Source organism: Balearica regulorum, chromosome 8 (assembly GCF_011004875.1).
Source record: "Balearica regulorum gibbericeps isolate bBalReg1 chromosome 8, bBalReg1.pri, whole genome shotgun sequence".
In the NCBI taxonomy this organism is placed as follows: domain Eukaryota; kingdom Metazoa; phylum Chordata; class Aves; order Gruiformes; family Gruidae; genus Balearica; species Balearica regulorum.
Genome location: NC_046191.1, coordinates 41,951 through 60,618, shown reverse-complemented (window position 1 = coordinate 60,618; position 18,668 = coordinate 41,951). Strand labels below are relative to the sequence as shown.

Below are 18,668 nucleotides of genomic sequence, written 5' to 3'. Positions count from 1 at the left end.
TTTGCGTGCGGCGTTCTTGCACGTTACGGTCACGTTGTGTGCAGTGTCGGACTGTACGTGTGCTTGGGGTGGAGCCGTCCCGCCTGGGGGTCGCCACGGAGCTCTCCTCGGGCGCCGCACACGCTCTCCCTGCACCCCGGAGCCAGGCTCCGAGCGCCCCCCGGCACCGCAGCCCCACTGGCCCGGCCCCACTGCTCCTCGCTCTGCCGCAGGCGGGCTGAGCCTTCCCAGCCGCCCGCCTGCTGCTCTCGGCTCCTGCATCCAGCCGCAGCCCCTCCGCCGCCTCTACCGGTAGGGCCCGCGGCGGCTGCTGGCCCGGCGCGGCCGGGGCGCTCCGCTTCCGCTGCCGCCTCTCCGTGGCGGAAGGGGCCCTTGGGCGGCGCGAGCGGTTCCGGGGCGGCGGTGGCGGCGGCAGTATCAGCATGACGACCCTCCGCGCCTTCACCTGCGACGATCTCTTCCGATTCAACAACATGTAAGCGCCAGCCGCCTTTCTCTCCCCTTCCCGCCCCCGAGCTCGCTCTCCGCCACGCTCGGCCCATGGGCGCACGCAAGGGGCTCCCCCTTTCCTCAAGGCGCTGCCGCTCCCCTTCCCCCGGGGCAGCTCGGGGCTCCCTCCGGCCGACCGGCTGGGGGGGCCCGGGCCCGTGGTGAGCCTTGCTCTCCTCCCGCAGCAACCTGGACCCGCTGACGGAGACCGTATCCTTCCCGCTGCCGCCGGCGACGACGCGCGGGGCCTAGCGCGGGCGGCGGCAGCCCTGGCGACCATAGCTTGTTCCTTAACTGAGCGCCCCAGTACGGGATACCCTTCTACCTGCAGTACCTGGCTCACTGGCCCGAGTATTTCATTGTCGCCGAGGCGCCAGGCGGGGAGCTGATGGGTTACAGTGAGTGTGGTGTGCCTCCGCGGCGCCGGCTTTTCCAGTGTGTCCGTCTTACTGCCTTGCACGTTTGGGGGATTATAACGCGGGAGCTTTTCTTAGCCTTCACGTTTTCCAAATACCCAACAGGGAAGAGGAGCGTTATGGAGCATCTTCCCATTTTATAAATGTCTAAGGATGTCTTTGCTCTGCTCTGGTGAGACCCCCTTGTAGTACTGCATCCAGCTCTGGGGTGCCCAGGACAAGAAAGACACCGAGCTGCTGGAGCGAGTCCAGAGGAGGCCACGGAGATGATAGAGGGCTGTAACACCTCTCCTGTGAGGACAGGCTGGGAGAGTTGGGGTTGTTCAGCCTGGAGAAGAGAAGGCTCCGGGGAGATCTAATTGCGGCCTTCTAGTACCTAAAAGGGACCTACAGGAAAGATGGAGAGGGACTGTTTATCAGGGAGTGCAGTGACAGGACAAGGGGGAAAGGCTTTAAGCTGAAGGAGGGCACATTTAGATGAGGAAGAAATTCTTCCCTGTGAGGGTGCTGAGGCCCTGGCAGAGGTTGCCCAGAGAAGCTGTGGCTGCCCCTGGTTCCCTGGCAGTGTTCAAGGCCAGGTTGGATGGGGCTTTGGGCAACCTGGGCTAGTGGAGGGTGTCCCTGCCCATGGCCTGGGTTGGAACTAGACGGGCTTTGAGGTCCCTTCCAACCCAAACTATTCTATGATTCCATGTTACGTAGGACTCATAGCAGTAGTTTTTGGTTTGCTGTTCCTAGCGTGGCAAGGAGTCTTGACGGTCGTAACGTCCACTCAGGGTTTGTACAGGTGAACCTATGCATACAAATGTTTCTGTAATCCTGGAATTAAGTCCCTACACTCCGCTCTGATCCCACACACTGTCAGTCATAAGTAAGTAAAAATGCTGGGCTTGGGTTTTGCATTGTCCTGTAAGGGAAAGCTCTGGGTTGGAATGTCATTTGCTTATTTGCTGTGGAATATCCCCATCCCCACCCCCCCACCCCCCTGAAATCCTTCCAAATAGAGCTGTTGGTTTGTTTATTCCTTCCAGGTTTTTTTCTCTCTTTTGTTGGGGGGTGGGGGACTGGGGGCAGAATAAGGTTTGTTGCAGGGACCCCGGAAATAGAAGTGTTTAACATAGCAAAGCTTAAAGCATTTGCTGTACAAAAGGTTTCCCCGTACTCGCCACATCAGTTGCTTATTAGCAGTGACTGTGATGTTTATGAGAGTACTGTGTGGAGGTGTGCATGTTTGTTAGTGAACTAACGCTGGTTTGGCTCTGTGTAGAAAGGAGAGGAACTGCAAAGAAGCCCTTAAAAAAACATTCCCCTCTTTTTTTTTTTTCTTTTTTTTCTTAAACATACTGTGTTTGCAGGCCATTAGCTTTCTATGGCCAGATTGGCAAAGCTTGCCAAGCTCTACTCCCCCATAGTCACCGAAAGTCTCAAATAGTTGCCAGGCTGGTGAGTTAGTTTTGGGCTTCTAGCCCTCCATTCCTCCATTATTTATTTTATTATTTTAATCAGATCCTGAATTCTGCTCAAAGACTCATGAGAGTTGCTTAAAACATGCATTTGGAAGTCATGCCCAAAACAATAAATTTGCAATTTTTTTTTTTTGTTTTACACTACTCAAGAAACTACTGCTATACTTGAGCAAAATGACATTTTTAATGGTTGCTGAATCACAGAGTGACAACGTAGAAAACCCTGTTTGAGCCTTTACCACCGTCATTGCAATGTTTGTTTATACATTGCTTGGTCCTTTTGTAAAGGTGGTGCATTATTCCAAAGGTGCTACTGCCCTGATGCTCTGTATGTTCACAGTAATGGGTAAAGCAGAAGGCTCTGTGGCCAGGGAAGAATGGCACGGACATGTTACTGCTCTTTCTGTTGCACCAGAATTTCGACGGCTGGGTTTGGCCGCTAAATTGATGGAACTACTGGAAGAAATTTCAGAAAAGTGAGTACTGTGCTTGTCTTTTAAAAGATTTAAATTTAAAGTAATTTTTGTACCGACGCCCGGTCCGTGGCTTAGATATTTGGTTTGCAGTGAAACAGGCCCGGAGTGTCGCTCTAAGTAGCGTTCTGATTCGCTGAAATTCCTCGTAGTCAGAGAGTAAGAATCGTGAATGTTGCTCGGTGGTTTGAAATCTCAGGGTTTCTCTGGAAGCTGACCTGCCAGCATGAGCCGAAAGTAGGCAGAACGCCAGTAGGGATACCGTATGAAAGGTCCTCTTCTTGACAGGAGAAGAGCTCGGCGAAACGTCGGCGCCGTTTCCCGACGTACCGGTTCAGCAATCGTGGGCTTTGTGCAATTCCCTCAGGGACAATCTTGAGCAAATGTTGTACGGCAGAGAGTATCTTAGCTTACTTTCCATCTCCTGCTCGGTTACTTGCAGAATATTTAATTTAGCATCGCGTGGACCCACAGGGAGACGTCCCCGACTCGTGCTGGTAGGGCAACCCCAGTGCCAGCTGGTAACATCGGAAAAGAGTGCGATGTTTTGAAACGTTTGCCTTGCGAGGAGAAGGGCCGCCTCCCGTTAGGCAACTGAATTTTGTGACCGATTTCCACACCTCACACCCCCCCTACACACACTTTGAAGGAGGCGGTCCCATAGCCAATACAATCTAAAATGTGGATATATATTTTTTTAAATAATTTCTTACGGATATGAGGCTTGTGTGAGTGTTTAGCTTATCCTGTCCTTAATTCTGAACCCGCTGGCTGGTCTAGAAGAATGGTTGTGTGACAAAAACAGCATGAAATTTGTCCCTGTGCTGGATTTGTCCCGTGGTAAAGGAGTACGTCTGTTATTCCGGGTGTGAAAGATGTTTGATGAGTGTATTGCATTGTCAGAGCTGCTCTTGGTCTGATTACAAGCTGTGGGTTATGATTTAGAAATACATTCACCTACCATTTCTTACGATGTGTTTTTGGTTTTTATTTTTTCAAAGAAAGGGTGGCTTTTTCGTCGATCTCTTTGTGAGAGTATCAAATCAGGTGGCGGTAAATATGTATAAGCAGCTAGGCTACAGCGTGTACCGGACAGTATTAGAGTACTACTCTGCTAGCAGTGGAGAGCCAGATGAAGATGCATATGGTAAGTACGTGTTCTGCCTCCAATTGAATGGAAAGATTCTCATGTTGAGGGTTCCTGGGCTTGTTTGTGTGATTTTTTTAATTTTTTTTCTTTTTAATATGAAACAGGGTCAGATAATTGTTGATGAATGGGACTTTGTGTACTCCTTTAGGTAGCTTTTCATACTGAATCTTACATCAGTTACAAAACTTAATCTTGCAGTTTACACATTTTGTAGCATCTGTGGCAAAATCAACTACAAAGACAGCCGGCAAAGTTCCTACTGACTGGAAGAGGGGAAATATAACCCCCATTTTTAAGAAGGGAAAAAAAGAACACCCAGGGAACTACAGGCCGGTCAGTCTCACCTCTGTGCCTGGCAAGATCATGGAGCAGACCCTCCTGAAGACCATGCTCAGGCACATGGAAAATAACAAGGTGATTGGTGACAGCCAACACGGCTTCACTAAGGGCAAATCGTGCCTGACAAATTTGGTGGCCTTCTATGATGGGGTTACAGCATTGGTGTACAAGGGAAGAGCAACTGACATCATCTACCTGGACTCATGCAAGGCATTTGTCACTCTCCCGCACGACATCCTTGTCTCTAAATTGGAGAGACATGGATTCGATGGATGGACCACTCGGTGGATAAGGAGTTGGCTGGATGGTCGCACTCAAAGAGTTGTGGTCAACGGCTCAATGTCCAAGTGGAGACCAGTGACGAGTGGCGTTCCTCAGGGGTCGGTACTGGGACCGGCACTGTTCAACATCTTTGTCGGCGACATGGACAGTGGGATCGAGTGCACCCTCAGCAAGTTTGCTGACGACACCAAGCTGTGTGGTGTGGTCTACACGCTGGAGGGAAGGGATGCCATCCAGAGGGACCTTGACAGGCTGGAGAGGTGGGCCCGTGCAAACCGCATGGAGTTCAACAAGGCCAAGGTCAAGGTCCTGCACGTGGGTCGGCGCAATCCCAAGCACAACTATAGGCTGGGCGGGGAATGGATTGAGAGCAGCCCCGAGGAGAAGGACTTGGGGGTATTGATTGATGAGAAGCGCAACATGAGCCGGCAGTGTGCGCCTGCAGCCCAGAAAGCCAACCGTGTCCTGGACTGCATCAAAAGGGGTGTGACCAGCAGGTCGAGGGAGGTGATCCTGCCCCTCTACTCCGCTCTGGTGAGACTCCACCTGGAGTACTGCATCCTGCTCTGGGGGCCCCAGGACAGGAGAGACATAGAGCTGTTGGAGTGAGTCCAGAGGAGGGCCACGAAGCTGATCGGAGGGATGGAGCACCTCTGCTATGAGGACAGGCTGAGAGAGTTGGGATTGTTCAGTCTGGAGAAAAGGCGGCTCCGGGGAGATCTAATTGCGGCCTGCCAGTACCTGAAGGGGCCTACAGGAAAGATGGTGAGGGACTGTTTATCAGGGAGTGTAGTGACAGGACAAGGGGTAATGGGTTTAAGCTGAAGGAGGGTCAATTTAGATTAGATGTTAGAAAGAAATTCTTTACTGTTAGAGTGGTGAGGCACTGGCAGAGGTTGCCCAGAGAGGTTGTGGAGGCCCCATCCCTGGCAGTGTTCAAGGCCAGGTTGGATGGGGCTTTGGGCAACGTGGTCTAGTGGAGGGTGTCCCTGCCCGCAGCAGGGGGGTTGGAACTAGATGATCTTTAAGGTCCCTTCCAACCCAAACCATTCTATGCTTCTATGACATTTATCCTCTAGGTAAGCTGAAAATAAAAATGCGGTTTCTCACCTGATTTTTCTTTCGGAGGAATGCTCGGGCCCCCCCAGTGGCTGGTTTTTTTGCTAGCGTTATCGGGGGAGGGAATGGGGGCGCTTGCCTGGTTTCTTCCCCTAGCCAGGGACTTGAAACTTTGTTTTTCTGAGGTGTCTCGCTAGAAATTTACAAGTGTCGGTGGTCAACAGTGGCAGGGAATTGGGGGGTGTTTTCAATTTCAAAGGGAAGGAATGTGGAGGTGAAGTATGTTGATGTTAATTCTGTTACCAAAAGTGAAGTACCAGCCGCTTCCTCTTTCTGGACCTTCTCTCCTTTCGCCATCCTCCCCAAGGGTTACGTGGCCAGGCTGTGTATCTTGTCTGTTCTCGCACTCTTCCTTTGATACGCAGGAGCGCTGTGAAATAGAGGGGCTACGGACAGACACCTGCCGTTGTTGCAGATGCCTTAAATCGTGTATTTGTCCCTTTAGCCTGTTGTTTCCTTTCCGCTCAGGTGAGCTACGTGCAGCGTTAGGTTCCAGGTGAGAGCGGTGCCGCCGAACGACGCTCTTGGAGCGTGTGCGGAGGAGGGCGACCGAGATGGTGAGAGGTCTCCGAGGCGAGACTTCGGGGGAGTGGCCGAGGTCGCTTGGTTTGTTCGGCTTGGAGACGAGAAGGCTGAGAGGTGACCTCGTCGCAGTCTACGCCTTCCTCGAGGGGGACGGTGGAGGGGGAGGCGCTGACCTCCGCTCTCTCTGGGGACCAGCGATAGGGCCCACGGAAATGGGACGAAGCTGTGTGAGGGGAAGTTCTGACTGGACGTTGGGAAAAGGCTTTTTCACTGAGAGGGCGGTCAGTCACGGAACAGGCTCCCCAGGGAAGCGGTCGCAGCCAGTGAGCCCGTCAGGAGTTCGAGGAGGGTCTGGACGATGCTCTTAGTCGCACGGTTTAGTTTTAGGTGGTCCCGCGCGGAGCAGGGGCTTGGTCTCGGTGATCCTTATGGGTCCCTTCCAACTTGAGATACTCTATGATTCTGTGAAATCTTCTGGGTTAGAAATGACCTTATTGTAATAGAGAATTCCCTGAACGTGGCTTTGTGCAATGACTGTCGTCTTAGAATAGCTTTTTTTTTGTTGTTGTTTTGCCACAGATATGAGAAAAGCTCTGTCCAGAGATGCGGAGAAGAAATCAATTGTACCTTTGCCTCATCCTGTGAGACCGGAAGACATTGAGTAACTGTAAGTTGTGATTCTCAGGGAACTTAGCAAGAGTGTCGGGTTCTTTCTCCTCCCAGCCTCTAAGAACTTACATGAGTGATGAGAAATTTTAGGCTCAGTGTTTTTCCCCATGAGATACCAAAAAGCAACGTTGAGAAGCTTACTAATGCTGCTTCTATTGATAATGGTTGCGTACTCCTGCATTCACCCTATTATTTTTTTCTTTCAAATATTGGAAATTCAGAGACTAATAAAATGGAATTACCTCCTGTATGGTGTTTTCTTGGGTTTCTTTCAAACCAAAAATACCTGAAGTCAATAACAGTAAAACCCCTTCAAACGCATTTATTCATAACCAATGGAAATACTGTACAATACCCAAGAAACACAGCAGGGGAAGGCAATGTATTAATACTTGCATAGAAGATAAACCTGTTATACATAATGTAGAAATGCCTTTCCCCTCTTCTTGGCACAAGCATGGGACTGAACTGTTGTTTTGAAAAAGCCAGACAAGCAAAGCAGTCGAGGCTTTTTCTCCATTGTGAACCAGATTCAAGACCAATTCTATGTTCTGGGTACCTATACATACCTTAACATGCTGTGTCTGCTGAAGTAATTTCCAGTAAAGATTTCATGTTTTCTCATACTCCTCTTACTCAATTTCAAGGTCAACATAAGGTTTCTGAAGAACCTGCAAAAGAGAAGTCTCTCCTTATGTTCACAGCATCTTCAAACAACCCTATATCTGACACTGAGATAATGCAATTTATTTTTTTTAATGGAGAAGCATGGATAAATGTGGAATTTGCAGAAATGAAATTCAGGGATCAGAGAATTAATTGACTGTACAAGCTAGGATTAAGACTAAGCAATATCAAATCTTGTGCACATAACCTATTTAGCTTACTCCTGTAAGCATGTTTCTCGTCCATGTTTTATCTTGGGTTTTATAGTCCTGTGTACCCTGCCAAGAAACAGATGCTGACTTAGACGAGATACAGGCTAAGCCTCAATGGTAAGCAGTTATGTTCAAGATGGTAGATTATTTACATTTTAATTAGCCACACTGTGTAATAATTACTAGGGCTTGTTCCTGGTTTTCTTCCATCCTTATATCTGGCTTTCTGTCCCTTTTTTTCCTCTCGCTTTCTGTCCAATATCATTCCTCTTGTTGCGCTCTTGTTCTGTCTGCTCCTCATCCCTATCCCGTTCCCATCGCCGTTTTGCTCTTTCTTTTTTTTTCTTTTTAAAAAGCTTTCTGTGCCTTTGCTTTCACTTCCCCATTTCTCTGTCTTGTGCCATGTCCCATTTTTGAGGCCGTTGAAGAGATGTGAAGAGTGACAGGTGGTCAGATGCAGGTCCTCCAGCCTATCGCTATTTTTACCTTCTCTAGCTCTTTCTCCCAATCGGCATCTCTCTCTGTTTTACTCAATCCCTCTCCACTCTTCTCCATCCTACTTTTTTTCCTCTCCATATGTCCCACTCCCTGTCCCCATCTTTATCCTTCCTTCTGCCTCTCCTTTTTCTTTGTGCTTTTGTCCTGCTCCCCGACCCTGTTTCTTGCTCCATCTGACTGTCCTTTTCCTGGCACCTTTGTGTCTCTGCTCCTCGCCCCTGTCCTTCTCTCCCCTCTGCCCAGTCCTCGTCTCCCTCTTTTGTCTCTCTCTATCCCTCTGTCCTCCTCCTGCCTCTACCGCTCTGTCCTGCTCGCTGCCCCTCTTTTTCTCACTCTGCCCCGGCGTCCCGCTCCCCGGTCCTCTTTCCCTCTGTTGCTCTCTCCTTTTATCTGTCCTTCTCCCTGCTCCCCAGCCCGGTTCTCTCACGCTCCCGCTTCCTTTTTTTGGTCTCTGTTGCTCTGTCCTGCTCCCCGTGCCGCCGTTCCTCGCCGTACTTCTCGGTCCGGCTCCCTGCCCTTATTCTTTTTTCCTCCCTCTCCGTGGCGCTGCCCGCCCGGGGTCGTTTTCTGCCTCTCTGTCCCGCTCCCCGTCCTCGTTTGTCGGTCGCCGTCCCGCTGCCTCCTCTTCTCCCCGCTGCCTTTCTTCCTCTCTCCCTGCCGCTTCTTTCTCCCTCTCTGTCGGGCTCCCTGGCCCTGTCCTTTGCTCGCCGTCCCTTTCCCTGCCTCGTGCTTTCTCGCTCCCCATCCAGCTGGCTGCCACTTTTCTCCTCTCTTCTAGCGTCCTGCAGCCAGCTCCTCGGTTTGGGCGGCGGCCTCCGCCTCTGCACGGCAGCCCAGCTCTCCAGGAGCCCGACGGACCGACCGTCCGTTCCATGCTGGACCGGCGAGCGCGGCTCTGGGTAGGACAGCCGAGGTGCCCCAGGGCCGGGCCCCGTGCCCCGGTGCGGAGAGTCGCTCCCGGGATTGGGTCCGCGCGTGACCGAATAAAGGCTTGCGGTCTCTTTTGCCCTCCAGGCTGTGTTTGCGCTTCCTTTGCACGCGGTGAGGGGCTGTGATGGAGGGCAGGGGAGGAGGTCAGGTGATGGCCCCCTGTTCCTGCTGGGCTCCAGCTGTGGGTTGGGGCTGGAGGAGCCCCAGGTGCGGGCAGTGAGGTTGATGGCCACGGCCCCTCCCGGTAAGGGGCTGCCGGCCTGCAGGGGCTGCTGTGAGCCAAGGGAGGAGTGGAGGCGTCGCTGGGCTGCGGCTGCACGGAGGGAGAAGGTGAGCGGGGCAGAGGGATGGGCGCGCGAGTCCTGGGGAAAGCCCCGAGGAGGGGTGGGGGGGCGGCAGGGTCCGTGTCACAGAGGGGAGGGGGGCTGCCCGGAGCCGACGGGCGTCCGAGTCAGAGGTGGCTGCGGGGGGGTCCGGGACGGTGTCCCCGCAGGGTCGGGAAGCACGGAAGGCTGCCTCCCGCGGCATATATGGAGCTGTAGTCTCACGGCTGATACACAGCGTTTGCCAGTGCGTGCCGGCAGGTGTCATTTCCCCCTTTGGAACAGGCACTGTCTGCCTCTCACCTCAACAAACATGCTCTAGATCTGGTTATCCCACACAGCTGCTCCCAGCTCCAGCACCTCCCCCATAGCCACAGACTCTGCCCAACCCTGTCTTCATGTCAGCAAGCTGGCCCTCAAAGGTACTTTATTGCACCATAAATGCTGGTGTCATTAGCATCAGTTTGGAGAAAACAGTGGCGTCTCCAAAAGCTCCTCCAGAAGAAGAGGTTGCTGCTTCAGGAGAGCTACAGTTGTCACTGTGGATAAGAGTTGCTGGTTGTTTCCCTCTCCCAGAGGCAGCGGTGAGGGCTCAGTTGTCAGTTCCTCTCTGGGGATGTTGTTTGCTGCTACAACCTGTAAACAAACTGGCTTGAAGTGGCCAGAAGCATTAAATGTAGTACTCTGGGACATTAGAAACACATCGAGGCAACCAGTGGGTGTATCTCCAGTAGAAGTTTTATTTGGGAGAATTTTAGCAGTACCTGGAACTTACATTCCAGCAAAAACAAGCCTTTTGGATGGAGATGAACAGGTAACTCAATATTTGTTTTATTTGCAAAATTCTTTTTTTTTGCAATTACAAAATCATGCTTATTGGTATCAAGGGATAACACCTGAAATTCAGGTACACAATATTCAACCAGGGGATAAAATGTATATACAGAATTTTAAATGGAAAAAATAGATTTGAGCCCAAATGACAAGGACTTTACATGGTGTTATTAACCTCCTTTTATGCTGTAAAGGTACAAGGAAAAGAGACATGAATCCATCACTCACGTGCATAAAGATTCCCCGACAGAATGAAAACCAACGCGCCGCTGTATTTGCCGATACCTTGCGGACAAAGTTCATCCTGCAATACAGATATGTACTGTATTGGGTCTGGCTGAGATGGAGTTAATTCTCCCCACAGCAGCCCTCATGGTGCTGTGCTGTGTATTGGTAGCTAGCAAACTGTTGATAACACACCAGTGTTTTGGCTACTCCTGAGCAGTGCCAGCACACAGCAAGGCTGTCTTTCCAACATTTCTTTTTCCCCAGCAGCAGGCTGGGGGTGGGCAAGATCTTGGGAGGGGACACAGGTAGGACAGCTGACCCAAACTGACCAAAGGGATATTCCATACCATATGACGTCATGCTCAGCAGTAAGAAACTGAGAATAGGGGAGGAACAGGGCAGGGGCATTCATTGGTTTTTTTTTTTTTTACATTGTTTGTCTTCTGGAGTAAGGGGCACACTTACTGAAGCCCTACTTCCCAGGAAGTGGCCGGACATCGCCTGCTGATGGGAAGTAGAGAATAATCTTTGCTTTTTGCTTTGCTTCCGCGCACGGCTTTTCGCTTTAGCTACATTAAACTGCCTTTATCTCGACCCACAAGTTTGGGGTTGTTTTTCTCCATCTTCCTTTCTCCCCTCCCTGCCTTGCTGAGGAGGCGAGTGATAGAGTGGCTCTGGTGGGCACCTGGTCCCCAGCCAGCATCAACCCACCACATGTACTTACAAATGGCACCATAATACAATATAGTAGTACTAGTGTCCGGGAGCAAACCTTTTGTAAAGTTTGGGGAGCTAAGAATGCAAAAGGGGAAAATATTGTAGTAGATAGTGATACTGAGATTGTATGGAATCCTTTTTTTAATCCTGATGTTTTTCTAGAATTTTGTGTTGGATTTGTGACGGAAGATCTTGAGAATGGAAAGGAACCATTAAGAAGTTATACATGGAATATGTACCCATATCACACATACGAGCCGCAAACAGGAACGGGAACCTGGTGCGTCAGCCATCATTTATGGGTAATGACAGATGGTAAACACAATGATTGGTGTTGTCTCAATTTGAATCTGACAAGTCCATTCTTTTTTGTAACGTATTACGTTATCAAAGGTAGGCTTAGGAATTTTCCAGTAGCACACGATTATGATTTTCCATGGGGTTTTCAAGCCGGCATTTCTAATACTGACAAAATAACGACCAAATCTAGATCAAGTAAATGAAGTTTAACTTTTTGGTTAAATAACACTCACGTTTCTTTAATGAAGTCCTTTGCGAAGCATCTGAATTTTACTCAATGTCGGCTTTGTGCATCTTTACCGAAATCTGTAGATCGTGGATTTGAATTAATTGGTATTCCAAAGGATTCAGTTTGGGAAAAGTTTTGGAGAAATACCTCTATAATTACTAAATATGAAGAGCAAATATAAAACATCAAAATTCCTCCTTTAGATGAATATCATAACATCCTCTGCGTAGAGAGACGTTACCCCCCAGAGTCGGACTCGGCAGTTTTGTCTTAACCACGCTTTTGTGGCAAGTCGGACTAAATGTAACACAACTAATCATATTAAATCTCGCTCGAGCTGGGCCCAGAGGGAACCAAAGGCATCGGGAGTATTTCGGTCGTGTAGCGACAAAGCTTATAAAGCACTTGCGCCACATCGGGGAGGAATTTGCACTCTAGGATCGGTAACTGGATTTACAAATGCTCCCTAAAACTATAGAAGTTCCAATCTGGCATCACACCTTTTTAACTCCTGTTAAAAGGACCAATAACCCATTAATAGAAAAGCCCTCAGAATTTCATTTTTTTCTCCAATGGTTCGTACCATTTTTAGGAGCGAGTGAACTGGAAAAAGCAATTTTAAACATATCAGGAGAAATTGAAAAATCGGCAAACTATACCGCTCGTGGGTTAACCACCTTGCAAATTGAAATTGCAGAACTCTCAACGATTACCCTACGAAATCGTACGGCCTTAGATATGATGTTAGCATCACAAGGTGGAGTTTGCACAACGCTAAATGCGAGTCATTGCACGTGTATAGATCATTCAGGGGAATTATTGACTGACGTACATAAAATCTGGGAAATTAATTCTCAAATGCGACAAGTACAAAAAGACAATACATCTCGGGGTTTTACCGATACCGTGTCGGGGTGAACTTCTCAGGTTCCCGATCTATCTGCGTGGCTTAAAAAGGTGCCTGCTGTAGCAGCCTTAGCAATCATAGGGATTGTATGTGTAATAGTGATTTTTCAATGTTGTATCACCTGTTTTTCTAGTATAGTAGCAAAATTGCAAGTAGCTTGGAGATATAAATAATTGCAGGGATGCAATGAAAACAAACGGAGGGAACTGTAAAAGATATAGAAGCTTAGCTAGAACAAAACTTTTGTTAACTAGAAAGCTGCTTAAGGCCTAGAACTGTTTCAAAGCCTATAATCGTGGGAAAGGGGTTTCTAACCAAGGTAATAGATAATGAAGCTAACTGACCACAGCAAGGTACAATGCTGCTACGTTCCACGTACAGTCCCTACCCAACCGGACAATAGGCCCGGGAATATTAATCTTATGAAGTTGTTACGGACAGGCATATCCATGGCAAGGATACTGCGCACGCCTGCAAGAAGAAGAGGCTCATCTGGCAAACACGGGTGTGCGACCGCCGCTGACCACCAGAGACCCCTGAGTCGGACCACCGACTCAAATCACTGAGCAGGCGTGACGGGGAGGAGAATATGGAAGTGGATTCCAAGGAATGATTATCATAGGACTGCCTTTTCTTGGAAAAATGATGAATATGTATATTTTGGTTCTATATAACCTGTGCATTGGTAATCACCTGGCACGCACGTTCGGTGGAGCCGTTTTCCCCGTGCATCCGGCGCCGTAATAAAGCAAACCTAGGGTAACTCACATCTGGTAGATTTAACAAGTCTGTTTCCCTCTCCCTATTTTTTATTCCTCCCTCTGTACCCAGTCACTTTTTAAAGTTTTATGTTTCCTTCTACTCATCTCCCTGTCCCTTTTTTAATATTTCTGTGTTGCTTGTATCCCATCAGTTTTTAAATTTTCTTTCCACATTGTCCTCTACGCATCTTCCCATCCCTATGTTTTATTTCTTGTACTCAGTTGCTTTTTAAAATTCCTTCTACGTCTGTCTCCCTTTCTTGATTTTAAATTGTTTTCTATGTTTCTTGTAGTCCATTGCTATGTAATTTCTCTTTCAACAACTCCCTTTATCCGTGTGCCTTTCCCTAAATTTTAATTCATCCTTTTCTTCTGTATACCCCACCACTTTTTAAATTTTCTTTCCATGTTTCCTTCTATTCTCATCCCCATTCCTACCTTTTTCTTCTTTCTCACATTTCTTGTAGCCTATCGCTTTTAAAATTTCTACATCTCCCTCTATCCGATGCCCCGTCTCTATTTTTTAATTCCTCCTTGTCTGCCCTCTACACGGTCGCTTTAAACATTTTCAACGTCTCCATTTATTTAGTTTCCCATACTCGGTCCATTTTTTTGTCGCATACCTCATCAATTTTTACTTTTGCGCACGTGCTATTTTCCCCCCTTCTTAGTTATTTTATTCTCATCTTTCCTTAAAGCTGTCGCACTTAAAATTTTCTTTCTACATCTAAGTTTATTTGCTGTGATGTCCCTATTTTTTGTTTTCCCGTCTGCCCTATACCTCATCGCTTTTAAAATTTTTTCAATGTCTGCTTTAACCAGTTCTGCCTTATTTGTTTCTCCTCTGTACTGTACCCCTTCGCTTTTGAAATTTTCTTCCTACGTCTCTCCATATTTTTCTCCCTAGTCTTATTCTGTAACTTTTCCTTTTCTTTCCTTAATGCCTCTGCTTTTATCATTTGCTTCCTCTGTGTGTTTCCATCACCCTACCCTTATTTTATTTTTTCATGTCTTTCCTTAATGCCTTTGCTTTTTAAATTTTCTATGTCTACTTTAATCCGTTCACTGTCTTCATTTTTAAATTTTTTCCCATTTGTTCTAAACACCATCGCTTTTTCCATTTTCATTCCACATCTGCTTTTATCAAGCTCCCTATCCATATTTTTAAATTTATTGCCATCATGTACCCTGTCGCTTCTTAAATCATATTTCCTTGTCAGCATCTATTTTTTACCATATCCTCATTTTAAAATTTTTTCTTGCCTGGCTTAATGCCATCCCATATTATGTTTTCTTTCTGTGACAACCTTTATGTTGACATCTGGGGTTTTTTATTGTTTTCTTGTCTTTCCCTTACTCCATCGCTCTCCAAATTTTCTGTTTAAGTCTCTATGTATCTAGCTTTCCGTCCCATTTTTAATTTTCCTCCCGCATTTCCCATACCGCAACTTTTAAAATTTCATTTCTGCACATGCCAGTTTTGGACAGGATAGGGTCAGTTTCCTTCACGGTAGCTGGTACGGGGTTACGTTTCGGATTCGTGCCAAAAAACAGCGTCCATACTACAGCGGCATGTTAATTATCGCCAATATTTTGTTAATAGCATGTTAATATCGCTGACATTTTGTTCTAGCTACTTGCCTGTTCATAAGGGCATTTATGTAGAGTTTCTGATGCATATTTCTAATTTTCCATGGTTTTCGGGCACTTTCTCTCCTTTGGGACTCATCTAGTTCTGTTTTAAGGGAGTCAGTTGGAGAGACCGTCGAGGTTCATTGACAACTTACAGTAAGTAATTTACTCTTCAGCCAGATATATTTTTGAGAAGGGATTCTCACAGGATCTAGTCTGGCTTTGTCATTCGGTCTTATCCTGAACATAGTTCTGGTAGAAATTAGGCAGTATGTGCGGTCTCGCTCAAAACGATGCGTTAGCCCAGAGCATTTTGGGGTTTTTACAGCAAACTAACAGACATAATTTTCAACAACAATATTGTCATCACATTTAATTAACTACTTTCCCACACAATTTAGTATACCATTTATCTTTTTCTGTATATAGCCCAGAAAAATCAAAACTAATTACATACCCGGTCACATTACCAATACAATCAATGGAGTTGCAGCAAAAGAGCAGGTATCGCCATTTCCGGCAAGAGCTATTTTCTCTATTTGGCGCTTAACATGCCCTAAACTCAAGACACATAAAAAAATCTACTGCAGCTCCTCCAGCCGCTTTTAAGCCTGGTGGTAGTTGGCCCCTCCCCTTTCCCAGGGGATGGTGGGAAGGATGGTGGGCGGGGCCCAGGGTATATGAACCGCAGGCCGCTGCTAGGGACCTCAATCTGTTTCCAGGCTTCTCTGGTATCAGTGCTGTGCTGGTCCTTCTATCAATGGCAGCTTTAGCATCAGTTTAGCTCTTTGGGTAGATGTATCGGAGATAAAAGCCTTGAGACCCGTCAAGGTTAAGCAGTGTATTTAAAAGAAAGTATGCTTTATGCAGATTTGGAGGCTTTTTTCATTTATGATTTTTCAGGTCAGTATTTTTGTATTGAGTATTCAGAGGTTTGTAAGATCATTTAATAACATGTATTTCTTTTTTTTTTCCTAGGTTTGTTGCATTTTACTGGAATTCCTGACTTTACAGAAGATGCAACCTTGGATTTTTCTCCAGTTTTCCTGTAAGCTATGTAAGTTGCCAGTAGTATTTCTCTTAATAGGACCAATGATGAGATTATCTAGCGGGGTTTAGGGTAAGCATCTTGCGTGTATTTGTTCACGTGGCTTTAGCATTTCTCAAGAAAGCAGCAGGCATGTAAGGTATAGCATCTTTCAGGTGATGGGATGACTTGCTGCTTTTCCTGATTGCCCATGGAGTACTGCGTTGTTTCTAGAACCTTTGTGGCTCGCTACAGGCTTCTTGTAGATTATAAGCATTGGGACTCTGTTGATTTTGCAGGCCCATAGCTTGCAGGAAGACAGAAGGCAAGAGTTGCCTGCAGAACACAGGGTAAGGCTTCGAGGAGCGGCCGACATGGGCGGTTCGGGGGTGCGAATACAAGGAAAGAGCTGTCAGGAAGGAGTGGGGTTCCTTCTCAGAGTTCAGGAGAAGAGAAGGAGTTTCTAAAGTTTTGGGACCAAGGGACAGTTGTGAAAGAGGAGGGCTCATCACCTGTTCTCAGATAAGTTTTACCATTGGATTTGGGTGCCACCGAGGTCTCTTCTAGCTCAGTCTCATCGCAGCCAACCAGAGGTACAACAATACCGAGATGTGTGGTATAAGCTGTCCGGCCCTCAGCACGGCCACAAGCGGAGCCGAAAGTCAGAAGAGTCTCATCTTGCAAAGCATGGGGTAGGTCAAAGTATACCCTCCTGAACCCGAAAGTCTCTGCTTCCCTGTACCTTCTGCTGTCTTTATTCCCTGACTTAATTTTTGCATCAATCCCTTCACCGTCCATCTGGATGTCACAGTTACTTAGAGACACGGACTAGGCACTTATTTCCAGCACAGGCTCGAGCGACTGTATTCCATGGAATTTCATGGTGAAGAGGATGCATATCACCTGTGCTCATAACAATCTCCAGCCAGGGGTCTGTCTTTTATCATGGTCCTGACACACAAGCTGTTTCTATTTTCACCTTCTTTGGTAAGTGAACGATGAGGCTTGCAGTAGTACCGGTCACGGCAGTTATGTTCTGTTGTTCTTGGAAGCATTTAAGGTTAGTGTAGAGGAGAGGGCTGTCTGGGAGCAGTCCCATTTGGGCAGGCAAAGGGAGCGGGTCGCTCATCAGCACGATGCTAGACCGGGCAAGGCAGTTCCAGCCTGTTATGTTTGTGTGTCTCGTCCTCTTCGTCTCAGCCCTTCCTTGGGTCTCAACGCCCTCTTTGCGCTCAAGAGGCACGGCGTGCTTCTCGGTTGCCATCCCTAGGCTCTCGGATGCCTTCGCTCATCGGCATCGCGCCAGTCGGGCGCTTCTTTTTTCGCCTAGCGAGCTTACGGCGTGGATCGTTCTTGTGTCTCGGAAGCTTCTGGCGGGTCATCTTTTTGCAGCCTAGTGCTAGGCTGATCGGGAGCTCTGCTCTCCAACCATTCCTTTTCAGGGACCAAGGCTTCTTCCCTGCATTGTTACATTCTTAGGTCTTGAAGAGAGGCTTCTTGCTGCATCCCTCACCTCGGTTTTGACAGTAACTTCTTAAAACGGGCCATCTCCATCCATTCTTTTCTGGCGTTGCCACAGAGCTTCCTCGCCTGGGCGTCGTGCCCTGTAGGTCGCCTTGCTCGGCAGCCTCTCTGGTCCGGGAATCCTTTTTCTCGCTGAGAGTTTTCTCTCATTTGTGAATCATGTTTGTAGCGTTCTGTGTAGTCTTGGTCCGTGTGTGTGTCTTGGGTGTGGAGCTGCTTTGCCTGGGTTGTTGAGTCAGAGTTGGGTGGAATAGCAATAAGGGTACAGTTAGTGTGTCAATACGGCCAGACTGCTTGGGCAAAGGTAGCATAGTTGCCTTGGGTCGAGCAGCTGTCAGCAGGCCGTATGGAGCATCATTTCCATAGTGTGCTGTGGAGATGATGGGAGTCCCCTGGGAGGGGCAGTTAGGGGTACTGAAAGCAGATTGAACCTCCAAAGTGTCAAAGGCTTGTCTGTTTGGGGGTGTCTTTTAATGGGGGTGTGTAGTTTGGGCTCTGGATGGTATTCCTAAATGGAAACAAGAGCTCTGGAGTTGTTTGGCTCTCACTCAGCATCTGGGTGATGTGTTTAATTATTTTGGGGTTTTTTCAGATGCACAGAGACAAGATGCACACCAAAGAGCAGCAGGGGAGTGGAGCGCCCCATAAGAAGGTCGGTCGGCCAGTGGCGTCAGAGGGAAGACGTGACTGGTGGCTATATGACTCCATTAAGACTTCTGGGATTTTTTTTGAAGGTGCAAAGCTGGATATTGGCCCCATAGTATATGGACACAGGAGATGACTCGGGCCAGGTGAGCAGTGACTAGCGGGCAGAAGTACAGCAGTTATTTTTCAGGTGTTGCATTGCTGGTTAACATTCAGGTATCCTTTGTTTATTTTTCCTAGGTGTGGCGCAAGGATGGCAGCCCAATATGGTGGAGGCCAAGTGAGCGAGCGGCTAAGGTCAAGGAGG

The 18,668-nt window shown here is 48.0% G+C and overlaps 1 protein-coding gene across 4 annotated transcripts; it reads left to right on the top strand.

The window, feature by feature from the left end:
- NAA20 (N-alpha-acetyltransferase 20, NatB catalytic subunit) lies at positions 1–9,311 on the top strand. 4 transcript variants are annotated; one of them, XM_075759093.1, is made up of 7 exons: positions 34–475; positions 675–699; positions 797–887; positions 2,712–2,847; positions 3,846–3,991; positions 6,839–6,926; positions 9,083–9,311. In XM_075759093.1, exons 1-6 carry the CDS (start codon positions 423–425, stop codon positions 6,922–6,924), a joined length of 537 nt encoding a protein of 178 aa, XP_075615208.1. In that variant the 5' UTR covers positions 34–422; the 3' UTR covers positions 6,925–6,926; positions 9,083–9,311. The 4 variants fall into 4 exon arrangements, with proteins under 4 accessions (XP_075615212.1, XP_075615211.1, XP_075615208.1 ...); XM_075759097.1 differs by lacking the exon at positions 3,846–3,991 and having other exon boundaries at positions 1–475; XM_075759098.1 differs by lacking the exon at positions 9,083–9,311 and having other exon boundaries at positions 309–475; positions 6,839–7,178.
- Positions 9,312–18,668: the final 9,357 nt, after the last annotated feature.

Coding starts and splice junctions, on each gene's coding strand:
- NAA20 (XM_075759093.1), top strand. CDS start 423: ATGACGACCCTCCGCGCCTTCACCTGCGACGATCTCTTCCGATTCAAC. Junction 476..674: donor CTCTTCCGATTCAACAACAT/GTAAGCGCCAGC, acceptor CTCCTCCCGCAG/CAACCTGGACCCGCTGACGG. Junction 700..796: donor TGGACCCGCTGACGGAGACC/GTATCCTTCCCG, acceptor TGAGCGCCCCAG/TACGGGATACCCTTCTACCT.